General features: G+C 37.4%; 4 protein-coding genes and 1 long non-coding RNA gene across 8 annotated transcripts in view; 1 reads left to right on the forward strand and 4 right to left on the reverse strand.

The window, feature by feature from the left end:
- Nucleotides 1-420: 420 nt before the first annotated feature.
- snrpd2 (small nuclear ribonucleoprotein D2 polypeptide) lies at nt 421-4,427 on the reverse strand. The gene is made up of 3 exons (XM_024264391.2): nt 4,270-4,427; nt 2,689-2,868; nt 421-739 (listed from the first exon to the last, which is right to left on the reverse strand). Coding segments are annotated over exons 1-3 (357 nt in total). The 5' UTR covers nt 4,272-4,427; the 3' UTR covers nt 421-564.
- Nucleotides 4,428-4,913: 486 nt separating this feature from the next.
- LOC112141276 overlaps nt 4,914-21,005 on the forward strand; it is a 24,260-nt gene continuing 8,168 nt past the window's right edge. The window contains exons 1-3 of one of the 2 annotated variants that reach the window (XR_002918346.2): nt 4,914-4,986; nt 5,651-5,754; nt 13,059-13,185. This is a non-coding gene — a long non-coding RNA (uncharacterized LOC112141276). Of the gene's footprint in view, nt 4,987-5,650; nt 5,755-13,058; nt 13,267-21,005 lie in introns of those variants that run through there. The other variant, XR_002918345.2, reaches the window with a different exon arrangement.
- Nucleotides 10,124-12,276, reverse strand: foxg1c (forkhead box G1c). The gene has a single exon (XM_024264387.2). The coding sequence runs from the start codon at nt 11,923-11,925 to the stop codon at nt 10,780-10,782; it is 1,146 nt and encodes a 381-aa protein (XP_024120155.1). The 5' UTR covers nt 11,926-12,276; the 3' UTR covers nt 10,124-10,779.
- Nucleotides 14,401-15,943, reverse strand: pglyrp5 (peptidoglycan recognition protein 5). The gene is made up of 4 exons (XM_024264388.2): nt 15,730-15,943; nt 15,450-15,645; nt 15,250-15,368; nt 14,401-15,178 (listed from the first exon to the last, which is right to left on the reverse strand). Exons 1-4 carry the CDS (start codon nt 15,740-15,742, stop codon nt 15,003-15,005), a joined length of 504 nt encoding a protein of 167 aa, XP_024120156.1. The 5' UTR covers nt 15,743-15,943; the 3' UTR covers nt 14,401-15,002.
- polr2i (RNA polymerase II subunit I) overlaps nt 19,320-21,005 on the reverse strand; it is a 5,887-nt gene continuing 4,201 nt past the window's right edge. For all 3 annotated transcript variants that reach the window (XR_002918343.2, XR_002918344.2, XM_024264390.2), the window contains 2 exons: nt 19,915-19,966; nt 19,320-19,538 (listed from right to left, as the gene is read on the reverse strand). Coding sequence is in view for 1 of the 3 variants with exons in the window: in XM_024264390.2 (XP_024120158.1) it covers nt 19,476-19,538; nt 19,915-19,966 (115 nt within the window). In the remaining 2 variants the exon portion in view is untranslated. The remainder of the gene's footprint in view (nt 19,539-19,914; nt 19,967-21,005) is intronic.

Here is a 21,005-nt window from a genome sequence, read left to right on the forward strand (position 1 = left end):
GAAGACCGGGGCTCTCAGGTTAGACACCAACTGCTAAAGAGAAGTAACACGAAACTCGCCGTCGAGCTATTAGGACAATTAACAAAGTGGTCAGGAGGGGCTGAGCCGCGCCGAGGAACGGCCTGAAATGAAGACACGAGGGTGTGAAGTGACAGTCAGCACATCTGGTCTCATCAATAATGCACCGGGCCTTTAAACGGCAGTTTGTCACATATTGAGCGCTTCCAATGAAATCAAGCCCGACACCTTAGATGCTGTCGAGGGAGAGTTAAAGGGTGGCAGTGAGAGGAAGGATTTCAGGAGGGGGGGGGGAGCAGGGTTGGCCGGGGGTCCTTGAAAATACAGTTTTTCTCAACTCTGGAACTGAGGTTTGTAGCTTTAAAACAGCAAGAAGAGACGAAGGCAAAACAGGAAACGAGAAACTGCAGCAGTCGATGCTTTTATTATTAAAATGTGAAAAAACAAACGGGGGAAAAAGATTAGCCACTGGTTACTCCCTAATTTAATCCAAACAACACAAAAACGTCAATCCACTGCTTTGCAATCTTAGAAGAAAAAAAAAGTTCATTTTCCAGAAATCAGAGGATTTCTGAGGACAACGATAACAGAATCCCCCCTGAGGAACATTTTGGAAATGTAGCGATCTTTATTGACCGGCTTCGACTTCTTCTTTCCCTTCCCGCTTTTGGGGACTTCTGTCCACATCTCCTTCACGTTTTCCAGGACCATGTTACAATGCCTGAAAGGACAGCAAAGACGGAGCAGTTTAACACAATGACAAGTTCAAAACAAAGGCAGACACAATCTATACTCAACAACCCCTCTATGTTTACACATCAAAGTATTGGTGCAAATGATTCAACATTCACCCCAAGAATCAGAAATGTCACACCATTTCAAAACATGACTAAACATTTTCTCTTCCCTTCCTTTTTAAGTCTATTTAAAGCAGAATTTTAATATATTTAAATTGAGTAACAGAGAACAAAATTCACGCACAAAATGCAAACTTCTGTCATTTGCCTAAAAGATACATTTGTAACTAATAACTCACTGGAATTTGCATATGAAATCTATAGGTACTAAAGTCTATTTGCTGACATATTTACTTTATTCATTTAAAAACCAAGAAGGTAAAGAACTGACAGTGCAGAAACTACTAAAATTATATTACAAAGTCTTTCAATCCCCCCGTTTTATTGCTTATGATTTATAATTTTTAAAATATAGGTACTTTATGAATTTCATTTGATTACACAACCTGGTTTGAAAACTCGATGTTGAAATATAACCTTTAAAACATATTTAGTATTTTAGATAGAGATGTCTTGATATGATCACATGATGGGATATCAGGTCTGATCGCGTAGTTTCAGACAGATATTTCTTTTTTAAATTATTTTGATCAGAGCTGTTCATTTCAAGCTTGTTACTTCAAATAAATGCCAGAGTAGAAGTCTGAACATTGTGGACGGATCACAACATTTTGTTAGTGTAAAGTGTGGCAGAATACGGCACGAGTTTGAGCAGGAGGTGCACAAAAAGATTCAGTAAAGTTACCACGACAATCAGAGTCAGACTTCCAGTCTCAATAACACTTAATAAACTTGACAGCAGGTGTACATAAATGACAACCCACATAGGCATTTCAACAGAAAAAGACTGGCTTTTTGTGTATTTTTAATGGGAACTGTGCTCTCCTGCATCAGTTGGCTACAGAGAGCCAACTACAGGAAAAAGTGATTCATACAAAAACTAAAAATCAATAATCTCTCAAAAACAACCCAAGTTATAAATAGCAACATGGATAAGAGCTAGTAATGACAACTCATCATATTTGAAGACATGAATCACATCTGATCAAAAATGTTCTGCAGATCCTAAAGCTACAGTCACCAAACTTCCTCTCAAAAATTATTTCCTGTTTTTACTAGTTAATAGTTACCCAATTTTTCCTAGTAGATTTTTACTTGATTATTAATGCTTCTTCACAGATGTGCTGTTTAAGTGTTAAATGATTAAAGATTAAAAATAGGGAACAAACTGGAACACTTTTTAACCTTTTTTTCCCCGCGTTCTCATATGTTAAAAAAATTATATCAGGATTTGTAATCAGTGTCAAAATCATAAGATTCAGAATTGGATCGGGGGCCAAAAATTCTGATTGGGAGATCCCTAATTTTTAGAAGCGTCTATTCTCATACTTAAACAAAAAATACAAACTGAAAAATGCTTTAGGATGAAATTGCTCTAAACCTCACCAACATCAGGCACTCTTCATTACCAGTCCCCAAATCAGAGGTGATGCCTTTTTAAACCCTTAAGTTTTTAAGTTTATATTTTGTGTTTTACTCGTATTTTAGGTCTTATGTGTGTTTATGGTTTTGACATTTGGACCTAGAGTCCCCCCAAAAAATTCTATTCTATATTCCATAAAAAAGAATGTCAAAAACTGCAGAGGAGAATACACAAATGCTGCAGTTTGATAATGGGAGTTTTATTGATTGTTAAAAGTGGTTGGATAACAGCAATTGAAACATTTTATAATAAAATGGGTTAATTGGCATAAGGCATCAAGTTTTATTGAAGTAGGTCTGTGAAACCAGCATGTATTTTTCCCCATCTTCCAATAAAATTTCGAAATAACTTCAAACCTCTCTAGGATACACTAGAATGTCAATTGAATACCTGTCGAATGCTTTGACTCTTCCCAGCAGCTTCTTGTTGTTGCGACAGTTAATGAGGACCTGGGTGTTGTTCTTGACTGACTGAGTGAGCACCGACAGAGGGCCTGTGTTGAACTCCTCCTCCTCTCGTTTCTGGAGCTCCTCAGGAGTCATCTCAGACTTGGGTTTTGTTAGAAGACTCCTGCATTTTAAACAAGTTCTGAATTAGTGATAATAGCAACCAAAAAAGCATCAATGTACTGTATTGATTGATTGATTTTTGAAGTGTTTTTTTTTGGATTGGTGACTTTTTATCATTATTATTCTTTTAAATTTAAAAAAGTAAAGCAATTGTGAACCCAACATTTTCTTACAAAACCGCCAAGTAAATGTTTACACAAACACACAAGTTGATTTTAAGTAAAATCCAAAAGTTGGCTTCATTCATGTGCCCTAACAGGATCATACTTTTTAATTCAAAAAATTATTTCTAAGCAAGACATCTGAAAAATGGAACCAACTAAAAATATGCTTAATTTCCTCCAAAATAACGTCTACGAATGCTGATGGATGAAGCTGTTGACTGCATGAAGATGATGAGTCAAAGAAAATTTGAAAGGTAGAGTGATTTAGCTGGAAAATAGAACAGTACCAAAAATGTAAATAAAGCTAAACATGCAAAACATGTATTAACCAGAAAACATGGCGGAGGAGATATTATACAAGACAGTTGGGTAAGAAAAACAATCAAATTATTCTACTGCTTCAGCTATTGTTAAATTGATTCTGGAAAGTTTTAATCTTGTTTCAAAATCTTTACTATGATCACTACAAATAAGCTAAAAATTATAAATAAATACAAGAAGAAGACGAAAAACGCACAAAAATAAATGTCTGCTACCAAAACTATTTATTGTTTTCGAAGAAATTACAATAAATGTCAAAGAATGCAGAAATGATCATTAACTTTGAAACAAGGGTCATATCTTAAAACAAACAAAAAAATGTCACCCACTGCAAGGTTTAATCCTCAATGAGCACATAGCTTAATTTTATAACTTAATTTTTAAGTAGTAAATAATAAAGGTAACAGTAAAACAAACATTTCTGAACATTGTGCTACGCGAGCAGCGACTAATTTGAAGCTTTGGTAGCCAACCAAAATAATCAAAAATAAATGTAGTTTTCACACAAATAATTATGTAACTAATGACTGATAATCTCAACGCGCAAAAGCTTAAACATTTAAACTTTCGAATGAATGAATAAATTCTGCAATCATACAATGGAAGCATGAAGAAGTTAGCAAGCTAGCAGCGTCATTAGCAATTAGCAGAGCGCGTTCATCAAGCTTCAGCTCTAATTTGAATCACACGAGTTAACTGTGGTCGTAAATTGTTTTAAATATTGTATTATTTATTGTACTAATTACAATGTAAGCCAATTTAACATACGTAAAAAACTCAGAGACAGCACAAAATCGATTCTCCACCTATTCGAGGTAAAATGCTTGCTAGTTAATCATAGTCCGAGCTCCAGAGTTGTACCTAAACTTAAAAAGTAAAATTCCCCTAAACATTTGGACATAATAAGAGATACGTACATTATTCCTGGCTTTTGAAAATCGCGTCGTGAAGTTCCAAAGCCTCTTTCGGGCGACGGCCTTTCGTGTCCACAACGTTTTAGCCGACAGTCGCGTGGAGAGATACACTTCCGGTGTCGGTTACGCGCTTAAAAATAACAACTTCCGGGTCACTACGCGAGTCAACTCAATGCAAGGCAAGTTTATTTGTTTAATATATTTCATTTACAGAGACAACTCAAAATGCTTTGCATAAAACATTAAAAGAAACAATTAGAAGAAATAGTAAAGCTGTAATCATTAAAATAAGATTTAAAGAAAGTAAAAATAACTGAATTTAATTTAATCTAATAAAACGGTATCAAATAAAAATTATGAATAAAAGCAAATTCAAATTACTTAATTTTTCTTGACAGCTTTAACAAAATCAGTAATCATCAATTAAAAATATTCTATTGTAGTCTTACATCAATTTCATGTAACTTCATTACTGAAGCCAAAAGAAAGGCTTTTATGAATACCAAAGCAAAGAGATCATATAATGATTTTATAAACTACAAAAAATGTGTTTGTAAAAAATAAATGCATTAAAACGATTAAATAAAGGGTATTTGATATATTTAGCACTTTAACACCACTCTTGGCCACTTTCTTTGCAATTCTAGGTTTATCCCCCATGATGACAGAGTCAAGAAGTGATATAAACACAAATGTCCAGTCTGTTGTGACCTCTGACTGGTAAACAGCAACAACAATTATCTTTCCTTTTTTTTTGCATGTTCCAAATATCACAGATTGATTCATCCAGTAGGTAGTTGAAAAACAGTAGTTTTAAAAAAATTCTACCAGTATTTTTTAAACAAATTATTTCAAAAATATTGTTCAGTATTAAAGAACAGAAAATAGTGTTTTTTAACTGAAATAAAAAAATAATATTTCTTAAATCTTGCAAAGTCTCAGGCTCCACATCAACAGTTTTGTTAATGAGTCATATAGAAACTTTCACTACTTACTCTTTGAAGTTCTAAGAGATCAATCGCAGGCAGAGAGACTTGTTTTTTTAGGCTAATGTCAGTCTAATTTGATTTTAATTAAGAAGAGCAGTCCCAAAGATAACCAGTTTTTGACAAAAAGTTTGTAGTGTTTTGTTTAGATTACAAAATCCACATTTCTGTTTTTTTTGCTAACACATATAAGTACTTGTGACGTTCTACAGAAGGAATCAAATTCCAAACAGAAACAGTCTTTGTTCATATTCGTTGAGTAAACTTTTAATACTATAAATTGTTGTAGAATACACTTAAACAGTGTACTCAACTTTTTCTAACAGTTGAAATGTTGGATGATGGACTTGTAATTCTGATATACAGTAATGCTGTTTTCCTATTATTGCTTTTCTTAGTTGCTTATCTTTTTTGCCACAAAAAGAGAAACATTAATCAAAACTGGAAAAAGTTGTTCTTTACATGATGGAAGATTTGAAGATGCCTCAACAATACTGGAAAAGTAAGAGCTAAGTCTTTGTTTAATTATTTGAAGAAATGAAATGTGTGTGTGAAAGAAAGAATGAGAAACAGATAGTGGGTGCATGCCACACAACAGTGGAATCACTAAGAGATTGGCTTTCTGGCAAGAGACAGGTAGACGCCTATAGGTGCAACACCCACCCACCTTACTCCAAAGGTTAGAGATCTACCTGTGGAAACTTCTTGCTCTGGATAATGGCAGCCTGTGTGCTGTTCAGAGTGGGAAGTGTGTAGTTTAGTGTGTGGACTGATTTCCAGAGTGTAAAATATCCTCATGCTGCCAACTGGAAGCCAAGAAAGAACCTGTGCACTTTTACAGTAGCTGTGTAACAATAAAGTGGGCATTTTTGTGTAGATGTTCGGGAATGTAGTCATTAATCTCCAATGATTTTGCTCATGTGACAGACAAGGAGGCGTGAAAAAGACTAAACGATTTAAACAGAATTTATTACATTTGTGCAATTTTTTTGCTCCACATCAAACAGTGCTTTTAAATCTTTGAAGAAGAAGGATTTTTTTGTTGTTTTACCTTGAATAATTTCAAACTATTTGAAGTGTTCAAAAGGTTTCTCTGATCCCCCAAAGCAGGGGTCTGCAACCTGCTGCCCCGGAGCCACATGTGGCTTTTTTTACCCCTCTATTGTGGCTCTGTGGTTAAAGAAAAATAAAAAAGTTTACATTTTAAAAATTAATGTAAGAAGTAAGTGAATCACAAGTTCAACTAATAGATTTTTGAGTGCCATTTATCACAGAAAAGCAATTTGAGGTCAGTAAGCACAGCCTGAATTTAGCTGCATTTTCTATTTTGGAACAAATTAAAAGTTTTTCGGTGCACCGTATGGTTTGAAAAATACAGTAAGGGTCGCTTAATTAGCTCTGATTTAATTTTGGGTAGTTAGATTTACAAATTTCGCACAAAAAAGTAAAATAAACAGTTAGTTGATTAATCGACTATTAAAATAGTCGACTACTAATTTAATAGTCGATCAGTCGTTACTTTATATTAAATGGAGTCAGAGTCTAGTAAAGTTGAAAGTTATAATGGCATTCTGGTAGCTTTTTGAACCATTTTGGCATTTATTAAGGTTTTTTAGGCTAATTTGGAGTTTTGCAAACATTTCAGCTAAATGCTAGCTATTTTGGCAAATTTAGGATTTTTTTTGTGTTTAGGCTAATTTGGAGTTTAGCTAATATTTTAGCTGCATGCTAGCTGTTTTGGCTAATTCAAGATATTTTTCAGTTTTTTTAGACTAATTTGGAGTTTAGCTAATATTTCAGCTATATGCTAGCTGTTTTGGGTTACTAAGACTTTTTGCAGTTTTTTAGGCTTATTTGGTATTTAACTAATATTTTAGCTGACGATCAGCTTCAGCATTTTCAACTAACAGTTTCATCGTTTTTAGCTATTAATGTCAGCATCTTCAGCTATGAGTACTAGCATCGTCAGCGGCCAAATTCAGCTTACAGCATTCACACTAGTATTAGTGCAGGTAATGCTTTATATCTAGTTATAGTTGATTTTCAAGCTAATGATTCTTAAGATGTGTGCTTTACATCCAGTTTGCGTATGACCCGATTAATCGACTAATCAGAAAAAATAATAAGTGATTAGTCGACTATTAAAGTAATTTTTTGTGGCAGCACTAGTGCTAACATCACACTATTATTTGCTGCATTGAGGCGATCATTTGTGTCATAAGGTTGTTTTATTTTGAAAAATCCTTCAAAAGTTACTTAAGGCTATTTTCTTTTTTATATTTATGTTCAATTTTTAAAAAAAAAACAGTTCATTTACATTTATCCTTATATATAGCATAAATATAAATCAGTGTCCTAATTTTTTAAATGGTGAAGTTAAACTTTGTGTCTCCTATTGGGTTGTTGTCGGTGAGAAATCAACCTGAATGGCTCTTTAGGTGTTGAAGGTTGCAGACTCCTGAACCAAAGGATGCAAAAAGTGTTACTTGCCTAAACTCAACCTAGTAATTAAGTCATTATATTAAACTGTTAATTATAATTTAAAATAAAATGCAAATAAATCAGCATATTTGCACCAACGTCTTCTTATCATACAAGAATCACATTGCCTGGGGGAAATAAAGTGTTATATTCCTATTTGTCTCCATTTAATCAAATTGTGCCACTCAAAATGATGAAACAACAATCTTTACGGGATGCAGCAGAGAAGCATCTGGTGGTATCCCCTTACTTCTGCCTCAGGATGTAAAACAGTTGGCCCCACAAACCTGTTGATCCACAGCAGCTCTCACTGCAAGTATTCACTATCTCTGAATCTTCACGTCTGTGTAGACAGTGAGTTTGCCAACAGAACAGTTACCTGATCCCGGCCTGTCTGCTTTAACCAAATCTAACTGGAAGAGTGACAGCTTCAGGTTCTTCAAAAACAAAGAGACTTTTGTTTGAAACGAGGCAACCGTCCAGAGAGGGGCTTTAATCTCTCCTGTCATACTTTCTTGCATTTGGAGAGAATGGGAAGGAGAGGTGAGAGAAAGTTGAACCGGCAGGGATGTCCGGGGTGACACGAGTCAAGAACTGGAATAAAGTCTGCTTGTTGAAGTTGCATCGCTGCACAATTACAGAAAACATATTTGCCAACATAATGATTTAAAAAATCCTTTAATTGTTTCATTTGTAGGACATGTATCAAAGTCAAGGCCCGGGGGCCGGATCTGGCCCTCCACATCATTTTACTTTATGTCCCGATGTTACAGTATCTTGCACTCATTTCTACCTTGTATAATTTTGTCAAAATATATTTTTATGGAGAGTAAAATATTCAAAGTTATTTAAGGTTTAAGTGGATTTATTCTGGAATAATATTCTTGCCTTTTTATTATTCATAATTATGCTGAAAAGTTACGGTTTAAAAGTTTTTAAAAATAGCATTCTGCTAGCTTTTCGGATTATTTTGCCGTTTAGTAAGATTTTTTTAAGTTATTTGAAGTTTAGCTAATATTTACACTCTAGCTCAGGGGTTGGCAACCTTTAACAGTAAAAGAGCCATTTGGTCGCGTTTTCTACTGATCAAAACCAAGAAGGAGCCGTATCTTTACCTTTAGTAGACGCCAAATTACCGAAAAATCTAGCTCATTACTTAATTATTAGCTGAACTCCAAATTAGCATAAAATTCCTCAGTAAATTAATCAACCAAAAATGTTAGCATGCTGCTAAAAGAAAAGCTAAACTCTAAATTAACATTAAAATTCCAGTAGATAACAAATTAGCAAAAAACGTTAGCATATATTGCTAAAATATTAGCTAAACTTCAAATTAGCATAAAAACTCATTAGAGGCCAAATTAGCCAAAAAAGCTAGCTTGTTGTTGAATTACTAGCTGAACTCCAAAATCGCCTCAAATTCCTCAGTAAACTAAATTAGTCAAAAATGTTAGCATGTTGCTAAAATAGAAGCTAAATTATCCCCCCAAAAACTTCAGTAGATAACAAATTAGCTGAAATCATTAGGATTTTTTCTAAAAGATTAGCTAAACTCCAAATTAACCTAACCTCAAGTGGACTAAAAGATAGCAAAAAAGCGTTAGCATGTTGCTAAAAAGAAGCTAAACTTTCATTTTTCTGAAAATTACTATTATTTTATATCTTTCTTCAGCCAAAGAGCCACCATGGAGAGATAAAAGAGTCACATCTGGCTCTGGAGCCGCAGGTTGCAGACCTGCTCTAGCTGTTTTGTCTAAGTTCAGCTTTTTAAAAGTTTTTTTTAGGCTATTTTGGAGTTTAGCTAATATTTCAGGTACATGCTTGCTGTTTTGGCTAATTTTGATTTTTTTTTTTTTTAGTTTTTTTAGACTGTTTTGGAGTTTAGCCAATTTTTAAACCTTAGCTGTTTTGGTTGATTTAGGCTTTTTTCCTTTTTTTGTCTATTTTGAAATTCAGGTATTTTTTCAGCTATATGCTAGCTGTTTTGGCTAACCTAAGTTAAAAAAAAATTTTTTTGGTTTGTTTTTCAGGTTAATTTGGCAATTCACTAATATTTTAGCTGGCTTTCAGCTTCAGTGTTTTCATCTATCAAATTCAGCATCTTCAGCTATCACTATCATCTTCAGCAGCCAAATTCAGCTTACAGCATTCACACTAGCATTATTGCAGGTAATACTATATATCTAGTTCATAATTATGTTAAAAATGTTTAGAGGGTTCAAAAAATGTTTCTCCTGTTTGGCCTGCGATCTAAGGTGCATTTTGGGTTTTGGCCCCTTGTGCGATTGAGTTTGACACCCCTGATTTAAAGAGTTTGTGCAGGCCCAAATCTCCAGAGTGCAACATTTAATAACACAGCCAAAGAAGAACAATCAACAACAGTAAGGCTTTAATGAGGTAAAAAGAAAACACAATTAAAAATGCATTATTTATCGTCTAATTACATGTTAGGTAATTAGCATTGGAGTATATTTTAGTTGCAAAAACCTGGACAATAAGTGTAGCAAATGAGAAATTTCAGTGCAATTTACCACAGTAATTGTTCTAACTAAACTCGCACTTTTAAAGCTCTTTAAATAAAACTTTGTTCAATTAGTTTGATTAGAAGCACACATTAAAAAAATCAAATTTGGTTTGTAATATGTTGGTTAGCATGCTGGCTAAAATAAATTACTTCAAATTAAGTCATTCATTTTCAAAGTCAGCCTGAAAAGGCAGCATGCATGCGCAAAAACTATGTGAGAACAGTCAAAGGAGAAAGTGACAAACATCTGAAGAAATGATCAGATCGGACCACACATTAACTGATCCCTGCTGTTGTTTTTCTGCTGTTAGGAAGAAACTTTTTGCATATTCTTTGTAAGTGACAAACTTTTGCTTATGCAAACATACTATATTGTTTGCACACCAGCCGTTTTTTCTAATTTAACTGTTTAATTCCAAAGAAAATGCAGGCTATATTTTTACCTTTTAATTTCCTCTAAAGTTAGCAAAACCACATTTTCAAATTGTTATTTTTAGGGTTTTGCGAAGTGTTGATTCATTTTCAAAGCCGGTTGGAGCTCATTTGAGGACAATAATTTGGAAAGTCGCTGCAGCATCCTCTGAGGTCTGGGTAAGAGTTCCTGGATGCAAACTCTGCCGGCGGGGTCTTGGATGTGGCGCACTCCTCCTGGCACGCGCCGAACGCGGCGCCGCACGGTATCTGGTGGGAGTAAAAGTAACTGGCTTGTCCGGAGATCATGTTAAAAGGACACGGGTCTGAGAGCGGCAGGGAGCACGCGGGGATAGAGGCGGAGAAGGCGGCGCAGGTGGTGCCGATCTGGTGGCGCCGGGATGGCGCGCAGCTGACTCCGATGTAGGACATCTTCTGGTGCACGAACCGGTCTGCTTCTGCTGCGCCGGTGCCGAGCCGGGCCCGCTGAGAAACCACCGACGCGGCGTGGTTCGAGAAGCGTGGCTGCGCGCTTGCGTAAAGTGGCGCGCGCGCCGGGGTTTGGAGTGGTAGGAACGGCGGCACCGGCCAGTAAAACGAACCGGCGGCGGCCAGGGTGACGCTGGTCGCTGCGGTGGTGGATATGAGGCGACCCCCTCCGCTTTTGACGCCAAGTTTGAACCTGGAGGAGGCGTCGGTTCTGCGCCGGAGCTTCCCAGACGTGCTCCCTATGAAGACATCCTCACTGCAGGGATCCAGCATCCAGTAGTTCCCCTTTCCTGGGTCATCATAGTGGCGAGGCACCTTAATAAAACACTTGTTCAGACTCAAGTTGTGCCTTATGGAGTTTTGCCAGCCCTGACGGTTGTCTCGGTAATACGGAAAGTTGTCCATGATGAACTCATAGATGCCGTTGAGCGTGAGTCTCCGTCCCGGGCTTTGGCGGATCGCCATCATAATAAGTGCGTTGTAGCTGAAAGGAGGTTTCTCGGGCTTTGCGCTCTCCTCTGTTCCTCTGCTTTTATTTGGTTCCACCTTAACTCTTTCTTGCTTCACTGGCTCCACTTTTACGCGCGTCTTAGGGCTTTGGCTGCTCCTGTCATCCGTCTCCTCTTGGCGGCTCTCCTCCGGCGGAGTTGAGCGCGCTTTCTGGGAAATAGAGGAAGGTTCTTGATCGCCATCCCTCCTCCACAGCAGGCTGCTGATGCTGAAAGGAGACTTTTGAAACACTCGACTTGGAGTGTTGGGATCCTCCATCTCCAAGCGCAGACCTCACATTCAGAAGAGTCTGGAGTTGTCAGGAGAGCGCGTCACGGAGCGCACCGCTGATCCAACGCGGAGAGGAGCTGAAGACGCACTGGCCAAGCTGCGCGCCGACAAATGCGCATGTTCCCAGAGCCAGAGCTTGGAGCTGTTTTTCACTTCCCAACAAAATCCATAGAATTAAATAAAAAAACAAAAAAGTTTTTGGTGCTCCCCCCAAAAATGTGTTTCCCCCATCCGACTGTGTTGAACGAGTCTGTCAGAGTGACAGTCGCTGAGCCCTGCTGTGCATTTATGACCACTAATACACGCCCAGTGACACCCAGCCTCATTTTTACCTGAAGGCAGGCCTCATCTTCATTTGAAGGTTTGCGCCATTACGCACAAAACCTCCCAGTGTGGCGCGTGCCAAGACCAAAATATAAATTGAACAGCGAACAAAAAAAGATTTTCCAATCATAAAACAAATCTTTTGTTAGTGAAGAAAGACAGACAAATATTTTATAGGTTATTACACGTTCACCATTCCAATTTTTGAGCATTTGTTGCTTTCCTCTCCAGACAGATGTCAAAAAGCTTGTTCTTAGTGCGTTTGAATATTTGCTGTGAACAGAATGAAAGACGACCGGAGTCACTATTATCTCTGTAAGTATTTTGTTCAGCAAATGACTCATAGTTTATTTCTTAGAGTTGCACAACTAACTGTCAGTTACTCTCGGGATGCCCCAGGAAATGTACAGGTGAGTCTTTTCAGAGGTAAACTTCAAAATGAAACATGGCCTACAGGTCGTTGGTGAAGGCTTTGAATTTCACAATTTATCAAGCTAAAACTTTTTATATTTTTTTCTTCTGTGAATATTAACATTTTTGTGCGACTTTGTTAATTAAAAGGCATAATAAAAAAAACAATTTACTGACTAATCACAGAAAAACAAAATAAAAAAGAATATTACGTAAGTTAAAATTGTGATCTTTGTTTAGAGGTTGTTCCTATTGACTAATGATCTAAAATGACATACTCAATAAGCAGAGGAGACATTTGTAACTGCCATCTTTGACTCTAGGTGACTTTTCTTCACGATAATTTTTGCTTCTTTTTATCTCCTTGGATTTTATTCTCATTTCAGGATTTGATTGTTCTGAGACCGATTCAGCATTCCCTGCAGGATGACACAGCTCCAGCAGTGATGTCATGCACTGGAGATCCACTGATACCTGAACATCCATGCAGCTCGTCACCTGTTCACACTAGAGGTGTAGCAATAAATCAATGAATTGAATTGTATTCCTAAACCAGATCAAGCTGTCTGAATCGGCCTCTACCGTTATAATAAAATCGTTTCAAAATGAGACGAATCGATCTTCATTTTACAAGAACTTCAAAACAACCAAGCGACGTCACAGCAAACACAACACATGCGGTGACAGCGAAAAATGATCAAACCATCATTACAGTCCTATGAGTGGAAACAATTTAGCAAAGACGTGACCATAGTGTGGTAGAATTACCACAAAAAAGTAAAAAGTGAAACATTGGATCAATAACAAAAGTTCTAATTTGTTACATCTAAAATTATTATTTTTCATCATATTAAAGTTTGAGTTGATAGTTTACTCAACTTTAAAATCTAATTTGATTTAAAAAAAAACTAATATTTTAAAAGTAACAAATACAGAACTTTTGTTAATTAATCTAACGTTTCACTTTTCACAGTGTGTATTGGCAAGAGTCCAGAGCAGGTCTGCAACCTGCAGCTCCAGATCCAAATGTGGCTCTTTTATCTCTCCATGACTCTTTAACCAAACATAAAATAAGTCATGGAGACTGCTGATCCAGCCATGTCGACCACCAGAGTCAGCAGCTCCCCCTAAACAAAACTATCTAAAGAAAACAAATATACAAAGCCTGCGAACTAAGACTACCAACCTCAAACTTAAATAACAAAACCCAGTGCAGAGGACAAAGAGGGGAAAAAGAATGAAAAAATGAATAAAAGAAAAAAAGATAGGATTTTCTTTTAAAATAAGGATTACTTAATTAGCATTAGTTTAATTTAGATTAGTTAAATGTATAAATTGATGGCTGAGGTGCACATAGATGATAAACTATGTAGGTTTTTACATCCTGTTGACCTGAAGACATCTTGTTTGGTCAACTCTACTTCCAGAATAATTAGATTTTATATACAAAGAAAACTTTGGTAAAAAGTTTGATCTTTTATGAGTTAAAAGCACACATTATCTTATACTGCACAACAATAGTTACTAGCTGCTCAGAGCTGCACTGAGATGATCCTGATTGGCACAGAGCATCTTTTGTTTTGATAAAAAGTTAAAAAAAAGATGCTATTTTTTTTATATTTTTGCTTTTGTTTGTGCCAAAAATTAGACATAATTCATATGTTTTATTAAAGGAAAAGAAGGTCATGGATGAAAATCCAGATTTTCCAAAGACTTAATATGAGGCTCCTTTAGGTTTTGATCAGAGAAACAAGCCCAAATGGGTCTTTTATTGTTGAGGGCTGTAGACCCCTGGTCTAGGGATACAATATGTATCCAGATACACATCTCATGATACAATATGCATCATGATTCATCTCAAGACTGTCCCAGAATATTTTTTTTAAATAGTATGGCTTAGAAAAAAAGGTAGAACACATAGCTGTGAAGTTCAGCAGAACTTTCCCTCGCATTGCTGACAGTATTTTGACTGTACATGAATATTCCACTCAAAAACTTGAATCCAAAAAAAAGTTTCATGTTATGTTTATTTTTTAAACATACAATCAAAAGAAATTAAAATTTAAATAAATAAATAACACTGCTTACTTAGATTGCAAAAATGAAACACTTAAATATTGCACTTCGTTAAAAATGAGAACCCATTTCTTTTGCTGAGTTGTTTCTTTCTTCTGGAGGAGGAGCCGTTTCCTTTCCTCCTTTGTGAGGGCTCCCTCTGCAGTGGGAGAAGCAGCAGCGTTTGACAGCCAACTCCACAAACATCTTTAAAGTTCAAGTTGGGAGCGTGGCAACTATAGTTAGTGTTTAGTCAGGGAACCCCTCCCTGAGAGCTACGCGCCACTCCTTAGGTGAGACAAAGCAGCGTAAACATTGTCTCCTGGACACTGGGTGCTAGCTAAATCTCTGTGTCCGTACAGGACAAACTCCGGGTCAATGTAGTTCTGGGAAACTCCAGACAGCAGCAGCCCTTTGACCGACCGTAAAGCCTCCTCAGTCAGTTTGTCACCTGAAATAAAAAAAGAAGTCGCTCTCAGAACAACTGAATTCATGGTAAAGCTACTAAAAAGGAGGGCTTACTGTTAAAGTTGCCCATGAAAGCAATTCCTAGAGAGTCTTGGTTATGGCCTTTGGTATGCGCCCCCACCACTCCCCAGCCACGACCCTCAAACACAGTCCCATCTCCTCCGATAAGAAAGCTGAAACAGAAAAGTATTTGGTTTTTACGTCTAAAAGTTTTCCCTTTGAGCAGTTCCTGCAGCTGAAGCAAAAACACTCACTTATAGCCGATGTCATCAAAGCCCCTCTGGTTCATGTGCATGCTCTGAATGCTGACGAGGTGCTCCTTGCTGTCCGGCAGGCCTCTGCAGTTTTGAAGGGCAGTGTGGTGTATCACAACCCTCTGAGCTGAACCTTTCAGGGCCTCCTTTTGTTTCGGAGCGGCCGCCCCCCACTGTAGCCTCGAGACAATATTCACTGAAAGAACCCAAACGAAAACCTTGAGGCAAACGAAGGATGAAAAAACCTAGCAAGCAGAGAGCAGACGGTGTGTCCTCATACCTGTTTGCTCCATGAGGCTGCAGACGGCTGCCAGCGCTTGTTGTGGCTTCCTGCCTGCTGACTTATCAGAGTTCTGTGAAGAGGGCGGAGCCTCGGAAAGTACACCTTCCTTGTTCTTGGTGTTTTGATGTGGATGCAGGCAAACACTTATTTCTCCAACTGGTCTTTCTGGCAGAGTGACGGTCTGCAGTTGCCCAACCAGTTGTGAGGAATATCCATGCTTGAAAAAAGAAGGAAGTGTGATTCTTTTTAGGTCAAACGTCCTTCACCGCAACAGAAAAACTACAGCCAGTTTTCACACAAACCTCTTGATGGAAATCAAAACAGTTCTTGGAGTTTTAGGAGGAAATATTCGATTGGTAATGCCACCTTAAACCATGACTCACCTGGTTTCCTAACCAGATTTTTACACAAGTAAGTCTAAAATAAATACATTTTATTGTTTCTACTAGGGCTGTATATCTTTCCCTCTCACACGATTCAATACACATCTCAATACATGGTCCACGAATCAATACATCTAGAGAAATCTAGATATTTCTGATTCATATGGCATTTAAAGCTATAAATAATAATGCATGGTACTTGACAGAGAAATATATTCAGGTATTGACTTGGAAGAAGCAAGCTTATGATTGGACGTCTTTTTGTTTGCATCACATGAACATAAAAATACAAAAAACAGAAAGAGAAACTGCAGTTTTTCCAGAAATCGGTTATTTACGTCTGGATTGATTTGCTATGTTTTGACTTTTTATCTTTTCATATCTGTGGTTTTCAAACGATGTTGAAACATATCTATTTTTTACATCTCTAACCCATACTGCTGTTACTCCCGCTGCCTGATCGATTTTTCAATACATATATTGTATCGTATATTCTACGTAATATCTTTTACTTCCCTAGTTTCTACTATGGCTTGGTATTAATAATAATTTCCAGAAACGATTCGATTCAATTCACAAAAGCCTGGATCAATTCAATTCCGATTTTTAAAAATTCTTTCGACTCTTCAATTAAATTTTGAGTTTACTCATGTATACACATTTGTTTAGAAATACAATAATAATCAACTATATGTTTTGAATATGTTTATATTACTCTGATAAAGTTCACATACTGTAGAATGAATTAGTGAAATAATGAGATTGTTAATAGCACAAAGTGTTTCTCAAAAGAAGAGTTCTAACAAAAATGTTCAGATCATAACATTGTAAACATTGTTCTGCTTCTCCTGGAGGACGTTTCAGTTTGGCCACTAGGTGGCGATTGCGCTATAGAAGTGCACCTTATTCCAGAAGAAGAAGAAAGAATAAGCAAAAAACCTGTTTTAGACCACAAATGGTTACTTTAAAAATATTTCCTTAAAAGAGTTCAGAAATTTCATGCCTGTGAATTTATAAAGATTTTGTCATCAATGAATGTTTAGGTCGACTGAGTGTTAGCATTAGCCGTCCTATGGGACATTCCATTAAACGTTATCATCAAGCTAGTGTACTTTAGCTTTATGTGCTAAATAGATTTACTGTATATTTTTATGAATCTATTATTGATTTATTAAGCTTAAATGGATTAATTGATTTTATCAATCCAGCCCTAGTTTCTACCATGTCATTAATTTACTAAAATATGACTCAGTGACAGCCTGATACAACTAAGGCCAGTTTAAAAAGTTTTCCGACCGTTTTGCGTTCTTTCAAAAGTAAACGCGTGTCTGCTCTTGCTCAGCACAGTGAAGCCACTGAAAAGTCCAACGATATCAATGTCTGACTCATTTTCATAATGTGTCACGCACATGAATTTATCAGGAAGCAGATGTGGGCTGATCAGTGAGTGTTTGTGAAGCTAAATTATGCAAAATTAGATTATTTCACGACTGCAACAAACTGTTGAAAAACTTGATATGTAAATACCTAGTGTCCCCGCACATGGCCCTGATGGACCCCCATCTTCCTTCCACTGAGATTTATGTGTTTGTTTTTCCAAAAGCAGCATCAGCTGTGTCACATTAACCGTGACACAGAGTTGTTGTTTCTCTGAAATGATTTGAATGGCGGATCGAGTTCCACTTTTCTACATAAATGTAAAGTTCAGCATTTGTTCTGCGACACTGACAGACCCACAACAGGGAACTCATGTGCTGCAATCCTCGTGTAGGGGGAGGGGACATTGTAGTTTTCTTGGCCTCAATAGGACACCACGAGCATGTGTGTCGTCTCAACCGGCAGCTGCAGATTCTGCACAGTCATAGCGATGAGTGTGCGGCAGAAGTCACAACAAAGGAAACCCCACGGGCGCGGCAGAGCGGCTGTCTGATCCAGACGCACCACAAATGCTGGAGTTTCCGTTTTGAAGTATGTGACTCGTGTGGGAATCTGTGCGTTTTCCAGTCAGATGAGGATCAAAGCAATCAGTACACAATATAGAGATAAAAAATGTGTAATTTAAACTATAGCTTTCCTTAACCCTTTAATACCTGAGGTGTTGTCGGTGGAGCTTTAACACAAAATCTTTGATGTACGGTAAGTTGTCAACCGTTAACACGATCAAGGTAACTCCAGTAGATTCTGAAGGACCAGAATCTACTCACGCCGCTTTTCTCCTTCAGAATCTACTGGAATTACCTTGATCGTGTTACTTAATAAAAAATTACAGTAAATCAAAGAACTTAAACACTGGAACTCCAGTGTTAAAGACCCACTATGATCATCTTTAAATGTTTTTTAAAGTGTTCTAAAGTGTATTTTTTTGTGCACTCCGGATTCACAACAATTTACTGATACGCTAGAAATTTGAGATTTTTTACCATCGTTATTGTCCGCATCAGCTCTGGGGTTCTGTTCTCAATTCTCATTTACTTCACCAGTATTATTTTATTTAGTTCTCTGTGCTTTGGGTTGGTGCAGTGTGATTCATGTGTTGTTCCTCTTTCCCAATCCCCTCCGAGGGAGCAGGAGAGATGTCAGGATTCGTGGTAGATCGTCTGTGCTCTTGTTCTTGGCCTTGGACCTCGCCTCTGGCTCGTCATGTCGGAGTGGGAGACATTCCTGGTGGATCGTCTGTGCTCTTGTTCTTGGCCGTGGACCTCGCCTCTGTCTCGTCATCTCGGTGTGGGAGACATTCCTGGTGGATCGTCTGTGCTCTTGTTCTTGGCCGTGGACCTCGCCTCTGGCTCGTCATGTCGGAGTGGGAGACATTCCTGGTGGATCGTCTGTGCTCCAGTTCTTGGCCGTGGACCTCGCCTCTGGCTCGTCATGTCAGTGTGGGAGACATTCCTGGTGGATCGTCTGTGCTCCAGTTCTTGGCCGTGGACCTCGCCTCTGGCTTGTCTTGGTTGTGGACTTCACCCCCACCTGTCCCCCAGTCCTATCTGGCAGAACTCTATTCAAATACATAGTTGTACAGTTAGATAAGCTAATTCTTCTTTAACAATTTCTTTACACAATTCTCAAAGGCAGCGTGGTTAAATCATGGCACCTTGTAGCTGCAGAACATCAACGTTTAATATTTTTAATAACCCAAAAATCAAAACTGACCAAAGAGGATGCAAATGAGCATGAAATCAAACATTTCAATCACTACTCAAGAGATAGTTTTTTTTAAATAGAAAATTCATTTTTTATTGAAATCAGACACAATTATAAACTGCAGGTCATAACCACTAGATGAAACTAGAACTATTCTTTGCAAAACATGTGAATGGATGGTCTATGTCCTGGCAGGAGCTTTTCTTTTTCTCCCAGCGTTTACTCCGTCCACCGGTGTCCACAGTGAGGGGCTGTGCAGACGTAGTACAATCGCATCGCATCCTGTGCAAAAAAAAATTAAAAAAAGAAAAAAGAAAACACACCATAAGATAAATTCTGGTTTTAGGGAAATTAAATCTTAAATCACAAAAAGGCATTTGCATTATAATTAGGCTGAACGCACTTTTACAACCCAAATTAAGTAAAATTAGAATGACCAGCCTCTTAGAAAACCGTCCAGATCTGAACGGCTGTAAATATTGTGGTTTTTAAGTTTGTTTGCAGGTTTTATTAAAATCAGTGTGGTTGTGATGCTGCTAAATAAAATGCAACCGAAACAAAAGACTAAACAGGAAGTTCCTGCTGACAACAACAAGCTGTCTGCTAAAGTATGAAAGTAGAACAGTTTTGGTAGAGGTCATAAATTGGAGTTCATTACCTCAGCCTTCATACTGTGTGACTGGAAGAACACTGCCTCCTTGTGACCACATCTGACAAGAGGCACAGTGAAGAAACGTTATTTCAGATCAAAACAAATTCAGTAATCAACTGAACAGAGTTCTGTTATTGGTGATTAAAACGTCAAATCTTTAGGAACTGATTTAAATCTGACTGTGAATATAAAACCTGAGATTTACAAAATAAAACAGAATTGAGAAATACAAGTAAATCTAAGGAAACAAACATTTTGTGCAACATTGAAGTTAGTCACAGTTCCTCTTTGTCGTTCGGCTCCTTTCAGAGGTCGCCACAGCGAGTCACCTGCCTTCACCTCTTCATTCACCACCTCCACGAACCTTCTCTTTGTTCTTCCTCAACATCAGTGGTCTCAAACCTTTTTCAGGCCATGGACCGCTTTAATGTCAGACAATATTTTAACAGACTGGTCTGTACGAGGCTGAAACGGGTGTCTGATATTTGTTTTAGTTTTCTCTTTTGAAGATAAAGTTTACTTTTTGTAAAATAGGATCCATTAAAATTGAATATAGATTTTCCCATAAAGTCCCACTCCAACTAGATTTTGTAGGACTTATTCTTTGCAGAGATGTAGGAGTTCATCAGAACTTTGCTTCTAAGTTGTGGGCGGGACTGTTAGTGGGAAGTAAGCCTGCACTCATTGCCCATCATCCCCTTGTTTAGACTCTGTCTTGTTAGCTTACTCCTCCTCACATCAACCTAACATTAGCGGTACAACAATAATGGCGAGCAATATCAAATCTATCCAGCCGTACAGTTTTGATCCAGATACCAGCTCAAACGAGAAAATAAAGACGTTCATCAACGTTTAATGGATCTATTTATCTACAAGATGATGCTTCAGAATTGGAGCAGAGCAAGGAGACTTAGGCCCGCTCACTTCAGCTGCTACGTCACAAAAGAGGTTTTTCAAAACGGTTTTTATTTTTTTACCTGCTTCTGATTCATAGGGTTTTGAATTAAGAAATACTCAGAAATGCAGTTTTAATCTTATATTATTTTATATATGTTCTCCATTATGAGAAAAATGCTACAAGAACATGTTAAAAAAAA

The sequence above is a fragment of the Oryzias melastigma genome, linkage group LG13, assembly GCF_002922805.2.
Source record: "Oryzias melastigma strain HK-1 linkage group LG13, ASM292280v2, whole genome shotgun sequence".
NCBI lineage: Eukaryota > Metazoa > Chordata > Actinopteri > Beloniformes > Adrianichthyidae > Oryzias > Oryzias melastigma.

What these genes read in the sequence shown, in the direction of transcription:
- snrpd2 (XM_024264391.2), bottom strand. An exon ending in AGAGTCAAAGCATTCGACAG is followed by an intron (nt 740 to 2,688) that starts GTATTCAATTGA and finishes CTGTCCTTTCAG; the next exon opens with GCATTGTAACATGGTCCTGG.
- foxg1c (XM_024264387.2), bottom strand. Translation starts at nt 11,925, where the DNA reads ATGGAGGATCCCAACACTCCAAGTCGAGTGTTTCAAAAGTCTCCTTTC.
- pglyrp5 (XM_024264388.2), bottom strand. An exon ending in TTTGATGACATCGGCTATAA is followed by an intron (nt 15,369 to 15,449) that starts GTGAGTGTTTTT and finishes TTTCTGTTTCAG; the next exon opens with CTTTCTTATCGGAGGAGATG. An exon ending in TTTCATGGGCAACTTTAACA is followed by an intron (nt 15,179 to 15,249) that starts GTAAGCCCTCCT and finishes TTTTTATTTCAG; the next exon opens with GTGACAAACTGACTGAGGAG.